At 34.8% G+C, this 27,416-nt stretch overlaps 1 protein-coding gene across 10 annotated transcripts in view; it reads left to right on the plus strand.

Annotated features, from left to right (window-relative positions):
* Myo9a (myosin IXA) overlaps window positions 1-27,416 on the plus strand; it is a 351,801-nt gene that overhangs the window by 163,779 nt on the left and 160,606 nt on the right. For all 10 annotated transcript variants that reach the window (XM_063246690.1, XM_063246689.1, XM_063246687.1 and 7 more), the window contains 4 exons: window positions 4,524-4,613; window positions 8,583-8,699; window positions 10,132-10,266; window positions 13,782-13,903. In XM_063246690.1, coding sequence (XP_063102760.1) covers window positions 4,524-4,613; window positions 8,583-8,699; window positions 10,132-10,266; window positions 13,782-13,903 — 464 coding nt within the window. The remainder of the gene's footprint in view (window positions 1-4,523; window positions 4,614-8,582; window positions 8,700-10,131; window positions 10,267-13,781; window positions 13,904-27,416) is intronic.

The raw sequence follows: 27,416 nt of genomic DNA on the forward strand, positions 1-27,416 counted from the left end.
AAGACTATTTACGGATACAATTTCTTTTTAATCAGTACTGGGGATTGAACTCACTACCACCTGCTTGCAAGGCAGGTGCTTATGCCGCTGAGCTAAATCCCCATTCCCAATTCACAGATATAATTAAGGAAAACTTCCCAAGCATAGGAAAAAGAAATGATATCTAGATAAAAGAAGCATGCAGAACTCGAACCACCTATAATCAAAACAGATCTACACCCAGACATATAATAAGATTTTAGAAATCCACCACAAGGACAGAATATTGAAAGCAGCCAGAGAAAAGGTTACCTACAATGGAAAAATTACCAAAATAACGACAGACTTATCAATACAAACTCTCAACTCGAGAAGAGCCTGGGGGGAAACAGTCCAAGCCTGAAAGAAAATAACCTCCAACCAAGACTGATGTACCCAGAAAAACTCTCTCTCAAAATCAATGGAGAAATGATATTTCCAAGACAAGGAGGAACTGTCGGAGTTCATGGCCTCCAACCCAACCCTACAAAAAATACTGAAGGACATTTCAGAGAGAGAAGGAAGAAATACCAGGATTCTAGCAACAGTGACAGAGAGGCCTCAATGAACAGGGCAGACAGTGGAATGGAGGAGTAAAGTGGACATATAGTGGCAGAAGAATAAAATAGCAGAAACGAGGCAGAGACGGTAAGTTATAATCTTTAATATAGATTTCCCTGATACACTAACAAAAAAAGAAACACAGGCAGAGTAGATTAGGAGGCAGGATCCACTGAGATGCTCTGAACAGGAAATACACTCAACCTGAAAGAGGGACAATAAACTGAGAGTCAAAGATGAGAAAACAATGCTATATGTGACAGGAAACCAGAGAGAAATAGGGACAACTCATCCAGCAGCCACAGATAGATTGGAAAACTATGACACTTTTGAGCAGTGTAGAACTACACAGCTAGAAGGAAGGACAACCTTGTGACTTTAGTAAGTAAAGGAGTACAGCTCAAGATCAAGCTCAGGGGTAAAAAGGTTTAGCCACACTCAGATAGATAACAGGTTGGCCCCCTAATCTAAAAACTGAAAGAGCTAGTGGAACCCAAAATATACAAAGCACCCTGAAAAAGGGAAAAGGGAGGAATTGTCTAAAAAAGGAAGGCAGAGGACATTGATAATAGTGTATCAGGATTTAAAAGTCACAGTAGTCTTATCACTCTGTTTATTTTGATTATATTTTGTTCAGGTCTATCTACTCATATTAGATTTGAGGGCACAGACAGCTAACCCAAAAATAGCAGGTTATACCACGGTAACTATCCTTAATTAATTTCCTGTTAAATTACACTGAAACCCTGTATTCCTTACATTGTCTTACTATGACTGATTTTATTTGAAGATAGTTTGTTAGACTGCTATTTAGCCTCGACTGATTTCATGCAAATTTGGTATGCTTGATAGTATCAAGTCTTAAGAGTAGAGGCAACTACTCTGAAGATGACAAGATGTAAAAGATATTCATTCTGGTTTTCATTATTAACTGCTTTCAAGTCCTACAATATCTTCAAAGTTGTGTTTTTATTAAAATAGCTATGTAATGTTATGTTCATTTATATTATGCTTGATGATATGGACAGTTCTACTGAAAATAAGAGAAAGCATAATAACTACTGTAGATTACCTAATGTTGTGGTCTTATATATCTTTTTCATTTCATGTTTTTCTAGGAACTTATTTTGTTGTCTTGTTTTGATCTGTTTTTCCCTATAATACAGAAAGGATAGATATACATGTAGAAATTCACACATGGGAAGAATTTCTAAACTATTTATGGGAACAGATTATATAATACACAATGTAATGAATGGATGCTCTGAGGAAGAAGAAATGCAAATCATTATGGGAAATGCCTCTTACTGAAGTACAGTGCTTATAGACAGTTGCTTTTTGTTTTTACTCCTACACATTCCACTCATTTCCAGAGTTTCTTAGATCTTTACCCTCTTAGATCTTAGATCTTTACTCTCTTCTTTGTTGCTGAGATTGTTTTATGCGTTTATCATATATTTAGTAGACGCTTGTTGTGGTCTATATTCCTTCCTGGACTCTCTTAAATAACTTAAAATTTGTCTTACATGATAGTTCACTTTTTGTGCTGAATGGGTTTTCACAAGAACATAAAGTCATACGTTCACCATTATGGTATAATACAGAAGAGTATCACTGATCTGACCCTGCAGTTTACCTGTTTTATCCCTCCCCCTAAAATGCTTGTGACCATTGATCTTTTTAACTGACCATTAGAGATTTTTTCCGTCCAGAATGTAAGGTAATTTGAATCATGTAGAATATCATATTTTTAGATTGACTTATTTTATTTTAAAGATTTTTAAGATTAATCCTTTTTTGTGTTTGTGGTTTGGGAGCACATTTCTTATTATCTGTAAGTATTTATTGTACTGGTGTACTGCAGTGTGTTTAACTATTCACCTTTTGAAGCACATCTTAGTTGTTTTAGTTTTGGCATTTAGGCCTTATGCTTTTTCTAATTAAAATATTATGCATTATCATTTTTGGCTCATGTGCCACTTTATGGAATTTAACCTTAAATAGTCTTAACCAACTGTGCATTGAGCATTTATTTCCATTTAGTATAGGAGCACATTGATGACAGAGTCATAGTTTTTATGTCTGTCTGTTGGGTAGCCAGATCTAAATGTGTTACTTGCCCATTCCCTTGAACTACTGGTGGTACACACATGCTTGTCTGATTGGGTGGCACGGAACAGTCTCATCTGGTTGTTCAAGGCCTCCGATATGGGGCAGTCATGCATGCACCATCCGTGGTTCAAGCCAGCAGGAATGTGTTGGAGTTTAATAGCTTATATATTTGTTTACTAGTTTCTGTCCATTACAAGGCTGCAGTGCTTTTTGAAAGCAATGAATTCCTTCTTACTTTTCTAAATGCAGTGTTTATTTTTTCTCTCTGTGTGACTGGGCATTGCTTACTAAATTTAATTGAATGAAATCCTGGTAGAAGGGGTAGAAAAGAAGTACCTGGTATTGAAAGTAGATTCATTCATTGGAAAGAATTTCTCTGAGGTGGACCTTTGTTTCTGAAGGTGGTAGTTTTGAAAATAATGAAAGTCAGGGAACAGGTAGTGTTTCAGTCAAGCATTTCAGGTGTTGTTTTAGTCAAGTATTTGATGTTATGATAACATCCTAACTGGTTCTATTTTAAATCCAGACATTCAGCAAGTATAATACCAGGTAGGAAAAAAAACTAGGAATAAAAGGAAATTCTCCTAATTTGATAAAAATGTATAAAGGAAAATCAAACAGCATACTTAACAGGTTGAAGCTGGACATGGTGGTGCTTGCCAGTAATCCAGCACTAGAGAGGTTGAGACAGGAGGATCACTGTACGTTTGCAGGTAATCTGGGCTACATAGTGAAATTAAACCTAACCTGGACTACATGGCCAGACCCTGTCTCTAAAAAATTTGTGATCTGACTGACATACAATGGTGGTGGTAGGATAATATCTTCTATCACTTTATAGCTCTTCCTTTCCTTATATTTAAGTATTTTTTGCTTTATATATTTTGTAGTGTATTGTCTACACAAAATTTTATGAAATGTTATATTTTTATTACATGTGCATTTTATGTTAATTAGTGTTTAAAAATTAAGAGTCTGATACGAATTATAATCAAGATCTGACTGAGAGCATATTGGTAAAAATTGTGTATGGGGGTTTGGCAGTATTCTGTACAGCTGAAAATGTGTAGAGTATAAACTAATAATTCCATTTTTAGGTTTGTCTTCCCAGGAACTCTGAACTTATACACAGGAATATGCATTGCAGCTAGTTTTCTAAATGTTCAAACTTGTAAGCAGGGTAAATGTGTTTATAAATGGTACAAACATGGTGTATTTACCCTTCAGTTCCCTAAAAGAATTGAAATAAACTTGATCTAGATAATCAACATAGTTAGGTCAGTATAGAAACAAGAACTGAAATAATACAAGTCAAATTCATGGTAACATTTGCCTGGGGGAAATAATGAAAATGAAGGGAGTATTCGCTTCATCTTAAAGTTTAACATATGTGAATAAAAGTTAATACCCAAAATATGGATAAGGACTCATTAGGAATATTCCTGAAATTCAAAAAAGTACTGTAACTTTTTAGACCTTGTCTTTAGGTTTTGGGATGATTGACTGTTAAATGTTTTTGTTTTACTATTCTAAACTTTATATATTCTGCACAATGAAACATGTTTTTCCATCCTGATCAGAAACCAGACTTTAAAAAGACCTATTTCTTATTTACCTGTGCCTCTTCCCCCTTCAGGGAAGGAATTGGGGTGAATAGATGTCTAAATTCCACTTTGGCCATCATTAAAATTGCCTGCTTGATTGTACTGGCACACTCCCCGCCCTTGTATATTTGCTAATTTCATTAACTTTTTTTTAATTTGATTTTTCAGTGAGATAATTCAATCTGTTTTCTAAATCTTAAATACTTCATTTACTTTTCTGCTATCTAGGTTAAAGAAGAGATGCTGTTTGAATCATTAGTTACAAGGAAGACAGTGACAGTGGGAGAAAAGCTCATTTTACCATACAAGCTGGCAGAGGTAGGATTTTCTTTGAAATAAGAGCATTCTGGGCATTCTTAGAAGTTTCTGTTTGTGTTTTTCCTTTTAACAAAATGAAAATGATAGATCCTTGAAATTTGAATGAATTTTCCACTGACTTAGAAACTTAAAATTGAATGTGATTTTAAACAGTAGGCTTGCATTTCTTTCTAAGCATTTTAATCACTTTACCATTCTTAAGTTTCATATTTTTAGTATGGGAGAAAGAGAGAGGATAAGTAAAATAGTAAATCAGTACTATTTGACTTCATTGTCTGTTCCTTCTCTGGACAGTTTCTTCAGTTGTAGTCCAACACATTATATACTTAGTTGATTTACTTTTTTTTTTAATAGTTGGTCACTTCTTTTCAGTTCCTTTTGCTTTCCTTTTCTTTTTTGTATATCTTCTGAAAAGGAAGGGTATGCTGTGACACAGTCTTTATTTTGTCTTCTCTGTGTTTAAGTCACCCACTCACATGGCTTTATTTATTTTTGGTACCAGAAATTGAACTCAAGACCTTGTGCTTGCGAGGCAGGCGCTGTGTCATAACCTATATCCCTGGCTTTAAGTGTCATGCGTGTACTGAGTTGTCCAGCTGAGATTTGTTTTTATTACTGTCCTACTTGGATGTATAGGATAAAAAGCTGATTGAAAGAGACTTGTGTACAGTAATTTTATGAAAGTGATGAGAAATAAAATGATGATAGTTATGAAATTAGGAACATGAAGTTAGAAAAGTGAGGGAATGGTTATTGAAATCTGGAAAATGTTTTTAAAGCTGATAATGATTCCTATTTGCACTTTGGTGGCCTTCGCTTACCTCCAGGTCCTTATTTCTTCTTTTGTCATTTTTATGGTTTCTCACTCTGAGTGCTCCTTTCTAAATAATAAGCCAAATCTTTAAAAGCTTTACTTTTTTCATGTAAAGGTTTGATGGCTTTATATTTTCTTTTATAATTTTTTTTCATCACAAAGTGTTTTGTTTACATTTTGTCTTTATATTCCCTCCTCCTTGCCTGCCTGTCTTCCCCCCTCCCTCCTTCCCTCTCTCTCATTTTTCTTTCCACCCATTCTTAGATTAAACCCAGGGTTTTTGAACAAGCTGCCTCCTTAGTGCTTTTTATTTTTGTTTCATTTTGAGACACTTAAGTCACTATGTTGTCCAGAATATGCTAAACTTACTCTTAGTGCTGGAGTAGCAAGTGTGTAACACATTACCCAGATTGTCTTTATTGTTTTTTAAGGGAGCACTTTGGCTGCAGTGTGAAAGAATTAGTTGGGGAAATGTATTAGTTTCTTACACTTGTATAGATTCTTACACCTGTATAGAATCTATTTTGTATAAGTCTATATAAGTGTAAGATTTATACAGAACAGATTCATCTTGACAGGTCCTGTGGATATGATCTTGAGCATAGGTTAGTTGGTCTTAGGCTCTCACCAGGCTGACCTCTAGGTATCTGTCAGGTCTTTGATCTGATCTTTGACATTCTCTTCTGATTTCACAGGATGTGAACTCACAGGCTAACGATTTAGTTCCTCAGGGTTGTAGGCCTTTCAGTACTTGTGTTGCTGGCTTTCAGTCAGGGGCCGCCCTTCCTGGATAAAGGTTGCTTGCTGTTTCTTACTTTGTGGCTCTCTCTACAACATGGCAGTTTACTTCTTCGTTGTCAGCAGAACCTCTGATAAAAGGTCCCAATTCCTTGTAGAGAACATTCTCTTTTAAGTGCAGGCCACCTAGAATCTGCCTCAGATTCACTCAGAAATGAGCTGTTTTATCCCCTAATTATACCATTAAAATCCCTTCACCTTTGTAATGTAACATAAGTTAATTACAGGAGAGAAATCCATTATATTTGCAGTTTATACTTAAGGGGAGAGATTCAAATAGGGGATAGGAATCTTGGGCGCCATGTGAAAAGGCAAGAGTAGATGTAGACATAATGGGCTCAGAGGCTGTATAGTGAGCAGAAAGATGTCTTTAGTGGTGATACACTGATAAAAAGAAAAAATGAGATGGTAAAATGAACAGGACTTAGGTGATACTTAGAGTAAGGGAAGGTAAGTAAGGAAAACGAAGTATTGAATGAGTCCCAGGTTTCTGCCTTACATGGCGAACTGTAATACCCTCTTCAGTGAATAGGAAGCACTGAGCGAGATCTTGCCAGAGGCAGGAATGCTTACATAGTGTCTGGGCTTTACTAAGTTACACTGGGCAGCACTGCATGGCAGAGCAAGGGCCCGGGAGTGTTGCCTGGCAGATATGGAGTAAATAGGTGTTATATTGCTGTGTCAGGACTCTCTGTGACTACACTGTTTTATAAATCTACCTAAAGAAGTAGGCAGATTGTAGTTTTTATTTTCTATATTGTTTCATACTTATGAGTAGATTTTAGTTTTTATTTTAATCTGAAAGTCTTTTTATTTAAAAATTTAATATATAAAATTTATTTTGTTAACTCATGCTAATATTTATTCTGTATCTTATGCTTACTTACTTATTTACTTGGTCTTTTTGAGACAGGGTTTCTCTATGCAGGTCAGGCTGGCCTTGACTGACTTTGTAGCCCAGGCTGGTTTCAAATTTGCAACCATTCTCCTGCCTCAGCCTCCTGAGTGCTGAGATTGTAAGCATGCACTACCACGCCCGGCTTTGCTTACATATTTTTAGTCTTTTTCTTTGCCAAATTTGATCAGACTGTCTTCATTCTCCACCTCTCTGGGGAAGAATACTAGTGGTGTTCTAGTGCACAGTATAGTATATACATCCTACTGTTGGTTTTCTGGATAGTGTTAAGATACTTACATTGATAAAATTCCTCGATGTAGAATTCTGGGGTCACATCCTACTTTTTCTCAGAACTCTGTAAAGCATTTCCATTTATTTTCAAGTTTCCACTATTGAAGATAATTTGATATCATTCTTTTATGTCTTCTGTAGGTAATTAAATTGTGGTTTAGAAACTTGAAACATACACACATGCACATACACACATTTTTTTAAGACAAGGTTTCACTTTGTAGCCCAGGCTGGCTTTCAACTCAGAGCAGTCTTCCTGCCTTAGCCTCCTAGTGTTGAGATTACAAGCGTATACTCCCATACCTCACTAAACTCTTGAGTTGTTGCTATTTTTCTGTATCTCAAAACAGAGATAATAAATGTGTTCCTGAAAATGTAATCTCCAAGATCTTTGGATAATAATATATTAATTATTAGGCTGTGTATTCTTCTAAATGCCAGGACTCAATTCAGTAAGATATGTAACTTTTTTTTGATAGGTTGAAGTACTTTCTAGATTATGAATTTTCTTTAATTAATACTCTATTCTTCAGAACAATTTCAGACTTAGATTGTACAGAGAATTTCCATAAGCTAGAGAGATCTCAACGTGAAGGAAAAACTAACTTCTAGTTTTCTAGGGAAAAAATAGTTACTTGGAGTGGGACTAAAGTAATTCTGGAAATTACTGTGGCTGATAAGTGGATATAATTTGGGATGTACTTGTGGTGGAATTATGTGTGTGTTCAAGGGTGGCAGTGGGAGCAGTAGTCCATGGATACTAATACACACTCGTTGCCAGATTTTTGTACCTAGAATACACTATTCTTCCCCCATACTAGCTGGTAGCATTTGTTTGTAAACTTCTCATTATACCTTCTTACTTATGGGAAGTGTACACCCTAGCTTTTAGTAAAAATGATTTGAATTTTGTGACCTACGTTTTATTTTTGTTTCATGGCAATTTTAGCCTATATTCCCTGAGTTGGACTAAATTAATGAGTGTGTGTGTTTGTGTGTGTGTGTGTGTGTGTGTGTGTGTGTGTGTAACTTCAATTCAGCTTTTTTTGTTGTTTTTTAAATCAACTTCTAATTCAGGATAATACGTTTTCTTTCTTGAATGAGAGTAAGCATACTTTAACTCATTCCACTTTGAACTCATGCTTTTTTTTTTTTTTTTGTCTTGCAGGCTGTGACGGTGAGGAACTCCATGGCTAAGTCTCTCTATAGTGCCCTATTTGACTGGATTGTTTTTCGAATTAATCATGCTCTTTTGAATAGTAAAGATTTGGAGCACAATACCAAGGTAAAGATACATCGTGTTGTAATATATTTTCTCTCAAAAGTTTTTATTACTAAAACTAGGTAATACATGTAATTTTAATTAATTAGTTATTTAACTAATTTTTTGAATCTGAGTCTTGCAAAGTAGTCCAGGCTGGTCTAGAATTCCCTTTGTAGCTCAGCCTGGCCTTGAACTCAGGGCAGTCTGCCTGCCTCAGACTCCTGAATGCTGGGATTACAGGTGTGCACTGCTGTGCCTGGCTAATACAAGTAATGTTAAAGCACATTATTATATGTAGGCATATATTATCCCCTTTACTTCTGTTATTTATTATCCTAGTCATAAGAACTCTTCTATTTTACAGACCTTTTTTCTGTTTTATTTACATGCCAAAGGCACGCATATTTACAGTTGCTTTTAAAAATACGAATAGAATTATGTTGTCTGTATTGGTTCCAAATTTTTATCTATTATCTCTTGAAATACATTGTATATCATTAGATACCTGAGTCTTTTATTAAAAAATTTGTTTCTGTAACTGAATATTGTACCTAGAACTTTGTATATGCTAGGCAAGTTCTGTACTACAGAACTGCATCCCCAACACTCATTGTTTTCAATAATTTTGTAATATGTAATATGTCTCATTAATCCCTTATTAAATTGAAAGTTTTCTGTCTTATGAACAATACTATAACAAATATTTTTGAATACCTTTGTCTAGGATAAGTTCTTAAATTCTGAATTGCTAAATTTAAGGATACTGTAGATGTTTTTAAAGTTTGGTGACTACTGTTATAAATTGGTTTCTAAAAAGGGCTGTATATTTCCATCAGCAGTACATTAGAGTATCTGTTTCCCTATTTTTACAATATTGGATATTATTATTATTTACATCTCCTAATATGATATGAGGATGAACTACCACTTTGTGATATTCTTGATGTATTGATGGAAGTCGAGTATCTTTGTTTGCTTTTTATTACATTTTCTCTGTATTATTTAATCTTTGTGCAATTCTGTTTTTTGTCCTTTATTTCTTTTTAGGAGCTATTTATTGTGAACATTGTAGAAACTCAAGTTGATATGTACTACACACATTTTTTTCACAGCTACCCTTTTTCTCCCTCTTGTGGTATAGCAGATTGGACCCCAGAGCTGTTATATCATAGCTCTTTTTATTTTGTATTTTGAGACAGGATCTCCCTAACTAGCTAAGTTGCCTAGGCTAAGCTCTACATTGTGATCTTCCTGTGTCAGTCTCTCAGAGAACTGGAATTATATGCCTGGCTTAGTTACTTGAATTTAAAAAATAATTCTTGCTTGTATTTTGTTTGCACACTTACCAGAAACTGTATCTTCTTTAATGCTATAGATGTGACCATTTGTTACTTATGAATATTACTGAATAAATCTGAGTCTTTTTAAACTAAAATTTTCTTTTGTTTTTCAGACTTTGTCCATTGGTGTTCTTGATATTTTTGGGTTTGAAGATTATGAAAATAATAGCTTTGAACAGTTCTGTATTAATTTTGCTAATGAACGTTTACAGCACTACTTTAATCAGCATATCTTTAAATTGGAGCAAGTGAGTACCTAAATATGTGTACACTTTCCCTTCACAAATCTTGGAATCATATCATGATAAGCATTTTAAATCTTGTATTTCGATATAGATAGTGTGGTGCTTTCAGCATTATAAGCAAATGATGAATCAGAGTAGAGTTTTACAAGCATGTCATATAGAAAAATTTTTAGTTACCACATAAATTTGATACCACAGCATATCCTTTTTAAAATGCATCTTTGAATCAAAAGAGGAATAGGTTTGTTTTGGATTTTTTGATGGGGAGAATATTGACTTTTAATTGGTATATGGACTTTGTCATCGTCATATGTGTAACACTAAATATGCTTGTTTCATTGCTTTGATCTTTTAGTCCTAGGATGAGATAGAAGAGCATGTTAATAGAATCTTGAGTCAACACAGCGTATAGATCCAAAGAAACAGGACAGTGTGGAGACACCAAGAAGTGTAACTAGGTATTTCTCAGGAGAATGTCAAGTTTGATTGACTTAATGTTTTTTAAAAAGTGAAATTTAAGTTTTTATGAGAATTTTTAGAGTAAAAGCAGAGTCAAACACTCTTAAAGCTCATATGTGAAGTGCTCTAAAAATCTCAAAGACACTCAGAAAAAAACAAAAAAACGGTATCATCAAAGATGAAGTAATAAGACTGGCAGTTAACATTTCAGTAAAAATAGTATAAGCTAGAACACAATGGAATCTTTTCTTTTACAAAAGCATATTATTTAGGCAACAAAAAAGAACAAGATTTAAAGTAGGTGGTCTAAAGTAGACGAAGATAAAACTAACATCTGTGGTTTAATGTTGAAGTAGAAATTTAAAATAATATATAAGTTAGGTGAGGAGTAAATGGAATTTAAGGTATTTTAACATCTTTGCATTAGCTCTTACATTACAGGAAATTGTATTTGTACGAGGCATTTATAAGTTAGTGATAAATGTTACTACTTCTAGATTAGCCACAAAGTAGTAAAAGAATATGGGGTTAGTAAAGAGTGTAAAGCAAAAATAATCCAAGCAATCTTAAAAAATAAATTGAGAGAAAAGCATGAAAAGAATGCCAAAGAGTTAGGTGTGGTGGTGCCTGTGACAGCCCCAGCTTCTTTTTTTTTTTTTTCTTTTTCCTTTTTATCGGTACCGGGGATCGAACTCACGACTGCCTACTTGCAAGACAGGCGCTTAATGCCACTGAGCTAAATCCCCAGCCCCGACAGCCCCAGCTTCTTACAAGAGTAGGCAAGAGGGTCATTTGTTAAAATCATCCACTACTTGTTTCTGTGAGCGTGCATTGCTGATTGCCCCTCAGAGTGGCGTACAATTTCCCTGGCATTTTTGCTTCCTGAGACAATTTAAAAGCAATTTAGAAGCAATATAAAATTGGCATACGTGGAATACTGCACAAAAAGCAAAAGAATGTACTTTTTTTCTCCCAAGATAGGTCACAGGCAACATTTGTAAAATTTAGTGTGTTGAACCATAAAGCAAAGGTCAAATTTCCAAGAGTTGAAGTGACGCGTATATGAATACCATAATGACATTATGGCAGACATCAGCAACTAAAAGATACCTGGAAAATACCAGTGTGATTAGAAGTTAAAAAATATATACATCTTGGGGCCAGTGGTTTAGCTCAGGGGCGTGAATGCCTGCTTGGCAAACACGAGTTTGTGGGTTCAGTCCTCGGCACAAAGAAAGAAAGAAAGAAAGAAAGAAAGAAAGAAAGAAATATATATCTCAATAACATAGAAGATGGATAAATTAGAATATATTTTGAGCTTAATAAATATACTATAAAGTATGGCTAATGCTATACTCAGGGAATTTTATAGCTGTTAGAAGATGTTAATTTATCAGTGTTCCTTCTCAATGACTTGGTAGAAGATCAGCAAACTAAACCAAAACAGAAAGATAAAAGAAGAAATTAAATCAAAGTAAAAACAAGTATGCCATGGGAGAGGTAGAAACCAAAAGTAGTACTTTTGTAAGATAAATTAACATTAAAATCCCTTCAAGAAATTTATGAGAAGAGAAACAGACTGTGACAGAGCAAGACTGAGACAGACAGGCAGGCAGGCAGACACGGAGTCAAGAAAATAGCCAGGATTTCATTGGCAAAGAGGACTTCATTGTGAATCTTACACGTACTGAAAATATAATAGGATATACTAAACACCTTTATGACAGCAAATAGGGTGACCAAGTGATAGGGAAAAACATTTCAGAATTGGCACAGAACAAACAGAAAACCTGATTCTATAGATTTTAAACATGTTAAATATATAATTAGAAATCTTTCCATAGAACATTGTAAGCCAAGATGGCTTCAGTGGTGAATTCTCCCAACACTGAAAGGAGAGATACTATGTCTAACACAAACTCTTAACATGGCACGATAAAAAGGAGAAAATTCATAAATATGGCAGGAAACCAAGACATTGATGCCTAAATCTATCAAGAATCTTATTAGAAATAGAAATTACAGGTAAAACTTACTCATAAGCATAAGTCAAAAAATTTTTAAACAGTATTAGCAAATAAAATCTGCACAAAATACAAAAAAGATAATGCATCAGAACTAAGGTGAACTTTTTTCCACTTCAGTTTTACACATAAACATGAGTAAGTTTAATTCATGTGTTACAAAACAAGCAAGAAAAGAACTCTTGATCATTTCAATAGAATTGTAGAATTTTTTTTGTGCTGAATGGCCTCATCTCTCTTGTTACATTGAGAAATAGTTATGTATAGACTACATAAAGCATTGTGTTACTTTATAACATCTACTCTACAGTGATTAAAATGAAGTTTCAGGTGTTTCCAAACAAAATGCATGTGTCTCTGAAACCTAAATTTAGTCAAAAAGTCAGACAAAAAGAACATTTCTTGAGTGGTCTTACTTAGATAATAAACAGATGAGTTTTACCAAATACATCGAAGCTACCATCGGGCACAAGAGTGTGGATAATGATTGGGAAAACCCTAATGCTTTTGCAACTAAGTATGTTTGTTACCCATGCTATGAAAAAGAAAATCTGTTGAGGCGGATTTTTATTGGTTATTTATTTATTTTACTGATTTCACTGATTACCTAAGATAGTAGTTTGCTGTTTCTCCCAGAAATTCTAGTTCTTTAAAGTTCATTGTTTGTTGATGATTCAACAAATACAGTCCTTTTTTATGTTTTAGAGTTACATGAGAGAAATTAGTATTTTCCCCACATATATTTTCCTTAGTGGAATTGTCAGATATGAGTAACATCCAGACCTAAATTTTTATTCCAGTGGCCTCAGAAATAAGATTCTGACCAAAAAAAATTGGTGCATGTGCTTTTTAAAGTGAACTGGCATACACTGTATCAAAATTTGTAAAACTGAAATTTTACATCCTTCCATTATATGAAGTGGGGATTAGGAGAGAAAATTTAAGCTATTCTTTTAACTCTGATAAAAAACTTTTCAGTCCTTCATATTTTCTGCAAGATGAATAAATTGTTATTTTGTTATTTGGTTTTTCTAGGAAGAATATAGGACTGAAGGAATCAGCTGGCACAACATAGATTATATTGATAATACTTGTTGTATAAATCTTATTAGCAAAAAACCCACAGGACTACTCCATCTTTTAGATGAAGAAAGCAAGTGAGTATGATTTTCTTTTTTAGATTTGGTCATTGACGATTGGACTTTTTATGTTTGAAATTTACATTTCTCCTTATATTTTCAAATATAAGGCCATATAGCTTCCTTTGTAGGCAAATTTCTTATGTATACATTTCTAGATAGATAGAATGGACTTCACTGCAGAACTCATTTTTTCCTTTTTGCCAGCTTTTGTTTACATATGTTGGTATTAAATTTGTAGATGTATATTTATTTTTTGGTTGTGTATTTCTGTTTGAATTGAGTTTTACATATGAGATGTGTTTGCAGTTCGAACATTTTCAGGAAAGGGTATCATGGAACAATGGGAAATTTGGACTGGAGAACTAAAATGAAGAGATGTGTATTTTTTTTAATGACTCCTGAGTGAAATGTTTAGAAGTTGGATTAGTTTACTTGATTCCTAGTTTAATTTTATATTAGGATAGAAAATAATTATATATTTACTATAATGGGTAGGATGACTTTGTATGACAATTTAAAATTTATGGGTGTTGTTCAATTTGGTTATTAAAAATTATTTTTCCCCCCAGAAATTTCCTGTTTTATGTTGTTATATGTCACCCTATTGCTATGCCATAAACACACAGAATTGCTTCATACAAAAAAAGTAAGCTGGGAGAAGCCAATCCCACATGGTGGTATATACCTGTAATCCTATCTCTTGTGAAGGTGACATGGGAGCTTTGTAAATTTGAAGTCAACCTATGTAATGTAGCGAGACCCTTTCTCAAATAAAAAAGTGCTGGGGTTGTAGCTGCTTGGTAGAGTAACCCTGGGATCAATCCCCAGTCCCTCTCTAGAAAAAGGGAAAAAGATAGCAAAAGGGAAAGCTGATAGTTATATTATTCTCCATCCTAACTCACCATCATTGGTATATTTCTGTTAACCTAAATGAATTAAATGTAGCCAATGCATTGTTACATTTTTTCCGGAATTTTATGTATGTTTTTGGTATTACTGTTTATACCCAGAAATTCATATTATCTTTTATAAAGTTGCAAAATTAGTATTTCCTACTCCTAGGCTGCTTGCTTGCATTCCTTCTAGTGTTTTTTTTTTTTTAATCTGAGAACTCTTCAAAATCATAGATAAATTTGAGAACCATTGTGGTTGATAATGAAGTATTTTTGTTGAGGTATTTTATAGTGATAAAAACATTTAAGCACTTCAAGTAAAAGATGAGGTAGTAAATAGTAGAGTTGAGATTCAAACTTTCCTGGTATTTCTGACTAATAAGTTTGAGCTTTGAAGAATTACCTTAGATTGCCTTCTTGTAATACTTAGGTGTTAAAGTCAGAAGCTTACAGTTTATATCCCATCTCCCTCTGCTGGTCTCTTTAAGTTTTCTAGTCTGCAAAAAGCAAATAATAATGGTGCTATTATGGGTAAATGTAAGGTGTATAAACAGCAGTTTAGGCAGTGGGTATATAATTAAAACATGAACAGGAGCAAGAGGCTCATATCTGTCCTGACATGCTTCATCATATGTATATTTCATTATGCAAGGGCTATTTTCCTGAGTAGTTGTTTCCTCATGGACATAAATTTATACCAATGAAAACAACATACTCCCTTACTGTTTAAGTCAGAAGCTTTTTGGATTAAGCCAGATGGCCTGACATTGTAGAGAGATGAATTTTGGCTCCATGAAAAGGAGGAACTTTCTAATGATTCATGCTGATTAGCAGCTGTTTCAAAAAGTAAAACAGTTACTCTTTTTTGGTACTGGGATTGAACTCAGGGCCTTGCACTTGCCAAGCAGGTTCTATGCCACTGAGCTATATCCTTGGCAAACAGTTAGTGTAGTAGTTATTTTTGCATCATCCTAGAGAGTATTTTTGTAGGTAAGAGACTGGACTAAACAATATTTTTTTTCTTTTACACAGTATTGAGATTACAGAGGTACACCACTGCACCAGCTTAAACAATCTTTTAATTGTCCCTTCAATTATGTTTCTATATTGTGTCCTCCGTGAGAAAATTTAATAAAGCACAATAGTATTTTTCTTACCAGTTCTGTACCTCTGCTTGTTAGCGAACCATTTTTTTGTTATATAGAGGAGGAAAAGTTTATCCTTTCCCCTCTTAGGGTCCCTTGCTGGGCCTAAGAAACTAACAGTTTGGAGTTGGAAGTCTTGGTTAATATTTTCTGTGCTGTAAACTGGCTCTGAGTGTTGGGCAATTTACTTTAGAATCTGTAAGATACAGTGTAGCATTTAGGAGGGAGAATAGTGCAAAGCAGAGTCTCAGTTTGCATTGTCACAAGTCTTGCCTGTAGTACTTAAGGTGGAGCGAGCACCTTGAAGCTTGTTAGAAATATAAAAATCTCAGCCTTCCACTTCATCCTTGCTGAATCAGAATCTGAAATTTGCCAGAGGCTGAAGTTGATGTGAAAGTGTTTGTTTAGGGCAGCATTTTGTCCCTCTGCCTGCTTGTGAGAATTACTTTGCACAGGATGCAGAATCAACACATAGAAAACACTTTGATTTATAGTAGTTTAAAAACATTAAATATTCATAAATCAGCCTAACCCAGGAGATAAAAACCTCTAATGAAAACTACATCCTTCTGCAGAAAGAAACTGAAGAGGACATTAGAATATGGAAAGATATTTCTTATTTTTGGATTGGAAGAATGAAAAGTATTGACTTGGTCATATTACTAACATGATTTATAGATATAATGCAATCTTTCTTTAAATACCAACAATATTCTGTGTAGAACTAGAAAAAACAATCCCAAGATTCCTGTGTAGTCAGAAAGGACTTGAGACAAAGCAAGCATGAGGAAAAAGAGCAAAACTGGAGGTATAACAATACTGGATTTCAAGTTATACTACAAAGATAAAGTGTAAAAAATAGGGTGGTACTGGCACAAAAACCAGAAATTTAGACCAGTGGCATAAACAGAAGACACAGTACCCCATGCTTCTAACAGTCATCTGTTTTTTGTTTGTTTGTTTGTTTGTTTTACAAAGAAGTAAAAAATACGCATTGGAAAAAAGACAGACTGTAATCAATGTTACTGAGAAAAGCAGATATCCACTTGTAGAAGATTGAAACTAGACTCATGTCACACACCCTATACTAGCAGCAAGGGTAAACAGATTAAAGCTCTAGGTGTTAAAAATAGACTTTGAAACTGTCAGAAGATGACATAGAAAAACCCTTGGAAGTCATAGACATAGACAAAGATTTCCTAAATAGAATTTCTGTAGCATAGGAAATCAGCAAAGGGTACTATGTTAGGTTAAAAAGCTTCTGTACAACCAAGGAAAAGATTCAGAGAATAAAAGGATCGCCTACATAATGGAAGAAAATTTTTGTTAGTTGCTCTTCTGATAAAGGACGATATCTATAATGTATAAATAACTCATAAAAATTAGCTCTCCCAAAAACACATGGCCCAATTAAAAAGTGGGCAAATGAACTGAAGATTGTTCACAAAAGGGAAAGCAAGTAAATACAGGTGGCCGCTGAATATATGAAAAACTGTTCCACATCTTTAGCCAGTAGAGAAATGCAAATCAGAACAACACAGCTTTGATCCATTTTAGGCCAGTCAGAATAGCTGTTATAAAAAGACAAAAAGTGGTGAATGCAGGTAATGATGTGGGAAAAAAGAACCCTCCTACATTGTTAGTGGTAATGTAGGGAATTAAAACCACTGTGAAAATAAGTATGGAGTTTTCTTTAAAAACTAAAAATAGAAATTCCACTAGACTTAGCTATACATCTCTTGGTTATAGTTATAAAAAATTTAAAGATATCATACTATAATGATACATGCATACCTATGTTATAGCAGCACAATTCACAAGAGCTAATCTCTGAAAGTGGCCTACATACCTATGAACAGATGAATGGGTAAATTAATGTGTATATTCAGTGATAAAGAAGAGTGAAATCAATTATAGAAAAACGGATGAAATTTGACAACATTGTGCTAAGTGAAATAAATGAGAAGCAGAAAGTGAAATATTGTATGGTTTCTCTTGCATAAGAAACTTGAAGTGTAAGTTAGTTAATAAAGAAGAGATTGGGCTGGGGATTTAGTTCAGTGGCATAAGCGCCTGCCTTGCAAGTCCCTGGTTATGAGTTCAATCCAACAACAACAACAAAAAAGAGATTGTAGGAAACAAAAGTACTGACTTTTGGAGATAGGGAAGGAAATCAGGGGCTGGGGAATTTAAGAGAAAGAGGTAGGTAAAAGAATCAGAAATAGGGGCTGGGGATTTAGCTCAGCAGCATAAGCACCTGCCTTGCAAGCAGGCAGTCATGAGTTCGATCTCCGGTACCGTTCAGAAAAAAAAAGAATCAGAAATGATAAGGTATATGCACATGCCATTCTCTCAAAATGAACATAACTACTCTTACATGCACAAAAAATAAAAAGAAAAAAAAAGAATAAACTAGAAATTTGTCCATTAAAAAAAAAAAAAAGTAAAACAAATAGTACTAGTGTTAGGTCGTATCTGATCAGTTAGAATCAATAAGTAAAAATTCTGGTTTTGGTAATTTTGAAATCTCCAGAGATTCTTCTAAGGTAGCCTTTGCAGAAAGCCTTTGGGGGAACACTAGGAAAGACTTCTAAATGAGCTGGAATGTCTGATTTGTTCATATTTTAAGCTTTTATTTTCCTGATAACATGATGCTTATCCACAGATGCCTGTGGAAAGGTTGGTCAAATCCATCTCTTTCTTTCTTCTTTTCCTTTTCTTTTTTTCTTGACTCTTCTCATATCAATCCTTTTTTCTTTAAAAATTTCTGTTTTCCATTTAATACTAAGAGAAAGATACAAGCTTTTTAATTCTTTTGAGAATTAGAAGATAAAAAACCCTAACCTAGACACAGTGAGGTGAATATTCTGCCAGAAGAGGGAAGCATTTGACTGTCGGATATTGAGAGGTACATTTGCAGAGATAGGTTTGCCTGGGCTTAAGAGTTCCCAGTGGCGGGGGGGCAGGGGGGACAAAGATGGCAGGTAGATAACAACTGGCTACAGAAGCTCCCTGAGATAGTCAACTTAGAATTCAACATAATACAGAGTGGGGAGCCCCAAACAAAGGGAGATGAATTCTCTCGTCCCAAGAAGAAATTAAGGTGACTTGCCGACCATCCAAGGTCCTGCTGCGACTGGCCAACACTGTGATTTGCTGGGGTCCTGCCAAGACTTGCCGAGAGGTGCCGTTGCAACTGGCCAGGTCCCGCTGCGACTTGACGGACCCCCACCATGACTGGCTGGGGCCACGCTGCGTCTGGCCTAGTCCAGCTGCGACTTACTGAGGTTCCACATGACTTGCCCAGCCTTCTGAGGTCCCATCGCTTCAACTCACTGGAGGCGTAGTTAAATTGAGTTTGGGGGTCAGCGAGCTGAATGGAGAGCTGAGTTGGTGGGAAGCCTACATCGACCTGTGGTGAGTGAAGGGAGTGGAACCATTCCATAAATAGGGGGGCCCCGGTGGACAACATTCTGGGATCTAGCAGAACTGGCAAGTACAAGGTGCAGCAGTGACTTTAGTCAAATGTTCCCTTCCCGAACAGGATTGGTGGAGTGAGATAGACTTGGATCATGTGACCTGGCTGAGACCCAATAGGTTATCCGAGGTCAAGTCCCTGCAGTGGTGGCCCACATCAACCACATTCGCCAGTGGGGCCTCGGAGGTTTGGCTGGTCCGGAGGGAGGCAGTGCAAAGTAATACAGTAGTGCAGGCCACAGCAGCTTGACTAATCTAGAGTGGAGGGGCCAGCATATGCTGTCCTTGTATGCAAATCACTAACACACTGCAGTGTGAAGGGTCATCTAGCCAGCATGCTTCAGAAGAATTGTAACCAACAAAGAAAGAAACTGGGGCCTCCTGGAAGAAGCAAAAAAAGATGGCAAGAAGAAGCAGCAACAAAATGTCCCCAGGCTTCATCCCTGAGAACATTGACCTAGGATAGGTGAATACAAAGGAGAATGAGAACAGCAAACATGCAGTATCAGACATAGCGCCAGTGGACATAAAGAGATATGTTCGGGACCTCATAGATGAGTTCAAAAGTGAAATATTTAGCCAAATAATGCAAGATACAAGAAGATTAATAAAACACATCCTAAGCACCCCTCAAGCAGACACAGACGGAAGAAGGGAGGAACTCAAACAAAAGAGAGAACCATTTGGTGAAGAATACAAAAAAAAATATAGAATACATGAAGCAGATTCAAAGAGATCACCAGGAAATTAAAAACTCTATGGAATGATGGCAAATCAGCTTGAAAGAAACCAAGGAAAAATTATCCAAACTAGAGGACAATGAAGGGAAAACTTTTTAAAAATAACAAGGAAGCAAGCAGTAACAATACAAAGGCTAGAAGACAACAAGAGGATCTATAACTTGAGAATAAAGAATGTGAATGAAGAAGCAGGGGTACAAACAAAGGAATACAAAGGTTATTCACAGAAATAATTAAGGAAAAGTTCCCAAAATTGGAAAAGGAAATGCTATTCTGATATATGAGGCATACAGAACTCTAGCCACCTACAACCAAAACAGAGCTACACTCAGACATATAATAATCAAGATCATAGAAATTCAATATAAGAACAGAATATTAAAAGCTGTTAGAGACAAGAAACAGATAACGTACAGAGGAAGGCCTATCAGAATAATGTCAGACGTCTCGACACAAACCATCAAGTCATGAAGAGCCTGGAGCGAAATATTCCACACCCTGAAAGAAAATAACCTCCATTCCAGATTCATATACCCTGCAAAACTGTCTCTAGAAATTAATGGAGAAACAAGATGCTTCCAAGACAAAGAGGAACTTGGGAAATTTACAACCACCAATCCAACTCTACAGAGAATATTCCCGGGCATTCTAGAGAGAGAGAAAATACTGAGAATCCAGGAACAGTGGCAGAGAGGCCTCAGTGCATGGAGCAGAAAACAAAATGAAGAAGATAAGCAGACAACTGATGGAAAAAAAAAACCGAGCATAACAGAAATGAGGCAGAGAAGATTTTATTCAAACCTGGTACGATTGATAGTATCAAGTCTGAGTATAGGCAACTACACTGAAGACGACAAGACTCAACAATACACATTCTGGTTTGATAAATGCCGGTTTTTGAAGTTCTATACTATATTCAGAGTTGTGTTTTTATTAATACTGTTATTTACTGACATATTCAATTATACTATGTCTGATGATACAGCCAGTTCAATTGGAGATAACAAGAGACAAAACAGGAACTATGGTAGAATGATTCGTACAACGGTCTTACATGTTTATTTCGTTTCTTGTGTTTTGCCTTGCTTTGTTTTGTTTCTCCCTCTTAATATAGAAAGGATAGAAATACATGTTAAGACTCATGCATGTGTAGAATCTATAAACAGTTTATAATAACTGATCATATGACACATGAAATGAACAGATACTCTGAAGAAAAAGAGACACTAAAATACCCAGTGCTGATCCTGACGTGCCATAATGTGAAACCCAGCAATAATATTATTCTTTGTTCAGAGTGATATTAGCCTGCTTGGGTTTATTTAGTCTCAACATAGTTGAAGAGATGGATAACTGCTTGTATATTTAAGCATATAGAATTGATAACCATATTTCTAAGTTTTTGTTGGATAGTTGAACAGAACTGGTTGCAATCTCACTGTTTGAATCCCCACTTTATATGCTCCACTTTAGTATCTTGAATAACTATTTGTAAAAAGACAATCTGTGATCATCAGCTAGTGATTTCTTACTGTTTATCTTTTTCTTTGAAAGTATGTATTATTTCTACCCGTCTTTTGTTTTGTTTAGTCTTTCTTTAAATTAAATTTTAAAAAAAACACTACAGTACCCAGTGTTGATCACAGAGTGTCATGATGTGAAATCCAGCAATTATTATTCTTTGTTCAGGATGATTTTAATCTCCTTTATTTGTTTAATCTAAACATAAATGAAGCTATGGATAACTGCATGTATGTTTAAGTGTATAGGATTGACGACCATGTTACTAAGTTTTTGTTGGACGATTGAACAGAACTGTTTGCATTCTTGCTGTTTAAATTCCCACTTTACATGTTCTGTTTTTGTATCTTGAACAACTATTTATAAAATGACAATATGTAAACATCAACTAGTGATTTCTTACTGTTTATTTTTTTCTCTGAACATATGTATTATTTCTACCGATTTTCTGTTTTGTTGACTCTTTCTTTAAATAAAATAAAAAAAAATAGTTCCAAGTCATCCAGTCTTTTCCCTTGGTGTTATATAAATTTTCTGAGTAGGAGAAGGACATGATTAAAGCACTGTTGAAGAGAACTTTATTTTGATAATAATTGTTGGTGTCTTGAAATGAGGTACGACTAGAATTGTTAAGAATATTTGCAATATGCTGTTGTTGTAGTCTTCTACTTGGTGTTAGTTTTGGAGTGAGCATTTTGTGAAGGTTTGTTTGTTAGTTGTTGTACCAAGAATTGAACTTTGTTCTTGCCACGCAGGCATTTATGTTCCTTGAGGAGATATTTTTAAGAAGGGATAGTATTTGAGTGCATAAGCATGCCATGTTGGAAACCAAAAACTGGAAACATTTATGTAATTCCCATTTGCAGTGATGACGAACCTTTTAAGAGACCAAGTGTCCAAAGTGCAATGCAGAACTAACACATTTATTGCAAAGTGCCAACACTGCAGTTAATCTCAAATACTTAGGTTTTAGTTAAGGAGAAACAGCTACTGTCTTAAAAGAGCTCAACATCTTAACATCTTTTGTCCTAAAAACAAATAAGGGGAAAGAGATTTAAGAAAAAAAAGAACAAGCTGTGATATATACGTATAACCACTCCACAAGATCTTTGTAAACTGCATGAATTGCAAACATGTACTAATAAAAAAAAAAAAAAAGAAAAGCAACACACGTGCCATAGGTTAACTTCTACAGCCCAATAGGATGCCAGGTAGTGGGCAACATTTTACTCATTTTTTTTTTAATTGTTTACACTATTAGCCTGCTATTGTACTTACTGTTTGGATTAGGAGACCAGTTTTGAAAGGTTACCTAGGTGGTCCAAGGCCACTGACTGAACTAGTGTCAGTTAAGACCTCTGACACCAGAAGCCATTCTTTTTCCTGGTTCCAATACATGGGCTGTAGTTAACCACTGTTTGCCTTACATTTGGGATTGTTTTTACTTGTGTTTTTTTTTTTTTTTTTTTTTTTTTTTTTTTTTTTTTTTTTGGTATTCAGCATCTTTACAACCTCATATCACATTATTTCAGCTGTTAAACTATTTTTTGAAAGACACTTTCTCCGTTTTCTCTCAATGACATTCCTGTAATTTAAACCCTTAGCCAACTTTTAATATCTAGTTCATATTGCCTATGTCCTCTGTGAACCTTTTTGTTATTCATGCTTACTGTTTTTTCCTTATCTGAATGTTTATATTCCTGTATTTCCTATTACAAAATTCTTAATAGACATTGCTTGTGTGATTTCTGGATATGAATTGCTCAAATCATATGACCAGTGAATATAAGCCCATTGATACATATATATTTACAATGCTAATAGATATGGTATAGAAATATGTACTCAAGGGCTGGGGATTTTACTCAGTGGCATAAGTGCCTGTCTTACAAGCAGGCAGTCGAGAGTTCTATCCGTGGTACCAATAAAAACGAAAAAGACAAAAAAAAAAAAAAAAGAAATATGTACTCAAGGGTAGGTAAGAAATTTGCTAGGTATTTATGCATAATAGAAAAGCAAAGAATGAAAGGTAAAGATTAAAAAGTAATAGGAATCGGAAAATATGGAAAACTCATACATATGAGTTTGATTTATTTCACTTATGAATACGATCTCAAGCTGCATCCATTTATTTACAAATATCTCAATGTGATCAGTATTTATAGATGTGTAGTACTCCATTGTATAAAAATACCACAACTTTTTTTATCCTTCCTCAGTGGATGGACACTTAGGTTGTTTCCAAGATCGGGCTATTACAAATTGCGCTGCTATAAACATGGGAGCACATATATCACTGTGGTATGATGCTTTCAGTTCTGGGAATATGCCTAGAAGTGGAATAGCTGGAACAGACCTGCATAATGGTTGCACCAGTCTACACTCCCACCAACAGTGCAGCAGAGTTCCTTTTTCCCCACAGCCTCTCCAGCATTTGTTGTTGTTGGTTTTTTTGATGCTGGCCATTCTTTGAGGAATGGGATGAAATCTCAGTGTGGTTTTAATTTGCGTTTCTCTAATGAGTAATGATGATGAACAGTTTTTCAGGTATTTATTTGCCATTTGTATTTCTTCATCTGAGAAGTGTGTATTCATCTCAGATGCCCATGGTTGGATTAGATCTTTGAATTTTGGGGTTCTGACTTTTTAAAATTCTTTGTTTTACAGAGAAGTCCTTTGTCTGAGGGACAGTTCACTAAGATTTTTTCCCCAGTTAGCAGGTTTTCTTTTCACTATCCTGGAGATTTCTTTTGACATGCATTAACTTTTTAATAAGAGATGGTCCCAGTTATTTTTAAAAAATTTTATTTAAGGAGAAAAAAAAAACAGAAAAAGGGTACAAGTTATACAGAATTTCAGAAAAAATAAACAGTAGGAAATCACTAGTTAATAGATTACATATTGTCATCTTAGAAATAGTTGTTCAGGTTACAAAATTAAAGCATATAAAGTGGACTTGCAAACAGTGAGGCTGCAAACAGTTCTATTCAATGATCCAGCAAAAGTCAGTAACATGGTTATCTATCTTATACACTTAAATATGCATGCAGTTATATCCTTTAGAGCACTTTTTTTTTCCCTCTCTTTTGTACAATGACAATTACATGTTTTGGGTTTTATTACTCCCACAGTTCTTATTCCTTTTTTTTTTTGAAGAGAGTAAAACCAAATGTGACTTAACAGAGTCAGTCAAATCAAAAGGATGGACATAATACATTATGTAAAAACAAAATACAAAGTGATCAACAATGGTTACCATACTGCCTCTTGCTATCTTAAAAAGAATTGCCTATATCATTAGTTATGGTATAGATATGGTATAGAAATATGTACTCAAGGGCTGGGGATTTTGCTTCAATTTTATTAAATTGAACTAAACAGTAAAGAATAAAACCAAAACATTGGATACATTACAGGACTTCAAAAGAAGATAATAGAAAACCAGAATGGGCATCATAATGAATCTTATTGTCTTCACACTTGTTGCCTATACTTTCGAAATTGGTACTATCAAGCAAAGCAGAATAGAGTAAAATCAGTCAAAACAAGATGGTGAGAGCAATACAGGTCTTCAAATCAAGTTAATAGGAAATCAAAGTGGGTTACTATAATATATCCTGCTATTTTTTATTTATTTTTCCCTTAACTAAAAGGATAAAAATAAAAAAGTAAATAATAAAAAAAGAAGATTGAGATAAAAGAGGGCATAACAACAAAACAGCACAGGTCAAAATGTAACCATTTCAGCAAAATAGTGTTTTACCACAAGATATCCTGACATAAAAGTAGTTACCATAGTGTCTCTTTCCTTGAAATCTTTGAGTATAACTTCATATACTGTAGCACCAAACATATCAAGACAATGTAAAACCATTCAAGAGAATGACAGTATTACAGGGTATTTAGAACCAACTATCGAAAACGAACAATGGTTTCTGCATAATCTCCTTGTCTATAAAAGTTTTTGTTTATGTTATCACATATAATGCAATCCAATAAGATACAACCTGTTAAGACTGATGGAGACAGAAGAATAAAAGCTTGATGGGACTTCCAAAACAAGGTGATACTAAATCAGCACTACCCATTATGATGTCTTGTTTTCTCCAAAATAGCTGTTCTTACCATCCAACTTCTCTGCCCCATTTCTGTTGAGCTCTTTTTCTGTCATTAGTTGTCAGTTTGTCTTCTTCATTTCGCTTTCTGCTCCATTCATTGTAGCCTCTCTTCCACTGTTTCTCGAATCTTAGTATTTTTCTTTTTTAGAGTATCCTGCAGTATTCTCTGTAGGGTTGAATTGGTGGTTGCAAAATCCCCTAGTTCCTCTTTATCCTGGAAGCACCTTGTTTTTCCATCAATTTCTAGGGACAGTTGTGCAGGATATATCAATCTTTGCCGGAGGTTATCTTTCAGAGCTTGATTTATTTTCCCCCACGCTCTTCGTGATTTGATGGTTTGTGGCGAGAAGTCTGCTGTAATTCTGATGGGTGTTCCTTTGCAAGTGATCTGTTTCTTGTCTCTGACGGCTTTCAGTATTCTGTTCTTATATTGGATTTTTGGAATTTTCATTATTATATGCCTGGGTATAGCTCTGTTTGGGTTGTACGTGGCTGGGGTCCTGTATGCCTCATAGATCTGAGTATCTTTACCTTTTGCAAAATTAGGGAAATTCTCCTGGATTATTTCTGTGAATAGCTTTTGTAGTTCATTTGTTTGAGTCCCTACTTCTTCTTTTATGTTCTTTTTTTTTTTAATTTTATTTAAGGAGAAAAAAAAAGCAGAGAAAGGGTACAAGTTATACAGATTTATAGAAAAAACAGTAGGAAATCACTAGTTAATGGATTACATATTGTCATCTTAGAAATAATTGTTCAAGTCACAAAATTAAAGCTTGTAAAGTGGACATTCCAACAGTGAGACTGCAAACAGTTCTGTTCAATGATCCAGCAAAACTCAGTGATATCGGGGCTGGGGATTTAGCTCAGCGGCATAAGCGCCTGCCTTGCAAGCAGGAAGTCGTGAGTTCGATCCCTGGTACCGATAAAAACGAAAAAAACAAACAAAAAAAAACTCAGTGATATCATTATCTATCTTACACACTTATATATACATGCAGTTATATCGTTTAGAGCACTTTCTTTTCCTCTCTTTTGTACAATGACAATTACCCATTTTGGGTTTTGTTGCTCCCACAGTTCTTACTACTTTTTTGGAAGGGAGTAGAACCAAATGTGACATAACAGAACAGAATCAATCAAATCAAAAGAGTGGACATAATAGATGATGTAAAAGCATAATACAAGGTGATCAACCATGGTTACCATTATGCCTCCCGCTATCTCTAATAGAATTGCCTATATCATCAGTTATAATAAAATTGAACAAAACAGTAAAGAACAAAACTGACAAAACCAAAATGTTGGGGACATTATAGGTCTTCAAAAGTAGATAATAGTCAACGAGAATGGGCGTTATAATGAATCTCACTATCTTCACAGCTGTTGCTTAAACTTTCGAACCTGGTACTATCAAGCAAAACAGAATAGGGGGACATCAGTCAAAAACAAGATGGTGAGAGTAATACAGGGCTTTAAATCAAGATAATGGAAAGTCAAAGTGGGTTGCTATAGTATATCCTGCTATTTTTTATTTATTTTTCCCTTAATTAAAAGGATAAAAATAAAAAAGTAAATAATGAAGTGGAGATTGAGATAAAAGAGGGTTAAACAGCAAAACAGCGCAGATCAAAACA

Source organism: Cavia porcellus, unplaced genomic scaffold (assembly GCF_034190915.1).
Source record: "Cavia porcellus strain 051 isolate PalLab524CR breed Dunkin Hartley unplaced genomic scaffold, mCavPor4.1 scaffold_4, whole genome shotgun sequence".
Classification (NCBI taxonomy): Eukaryota; Metazoa; Chordata; class Mammalia; order Rodentia; family Caviidae; genus Cavia; species Cavia porcellus.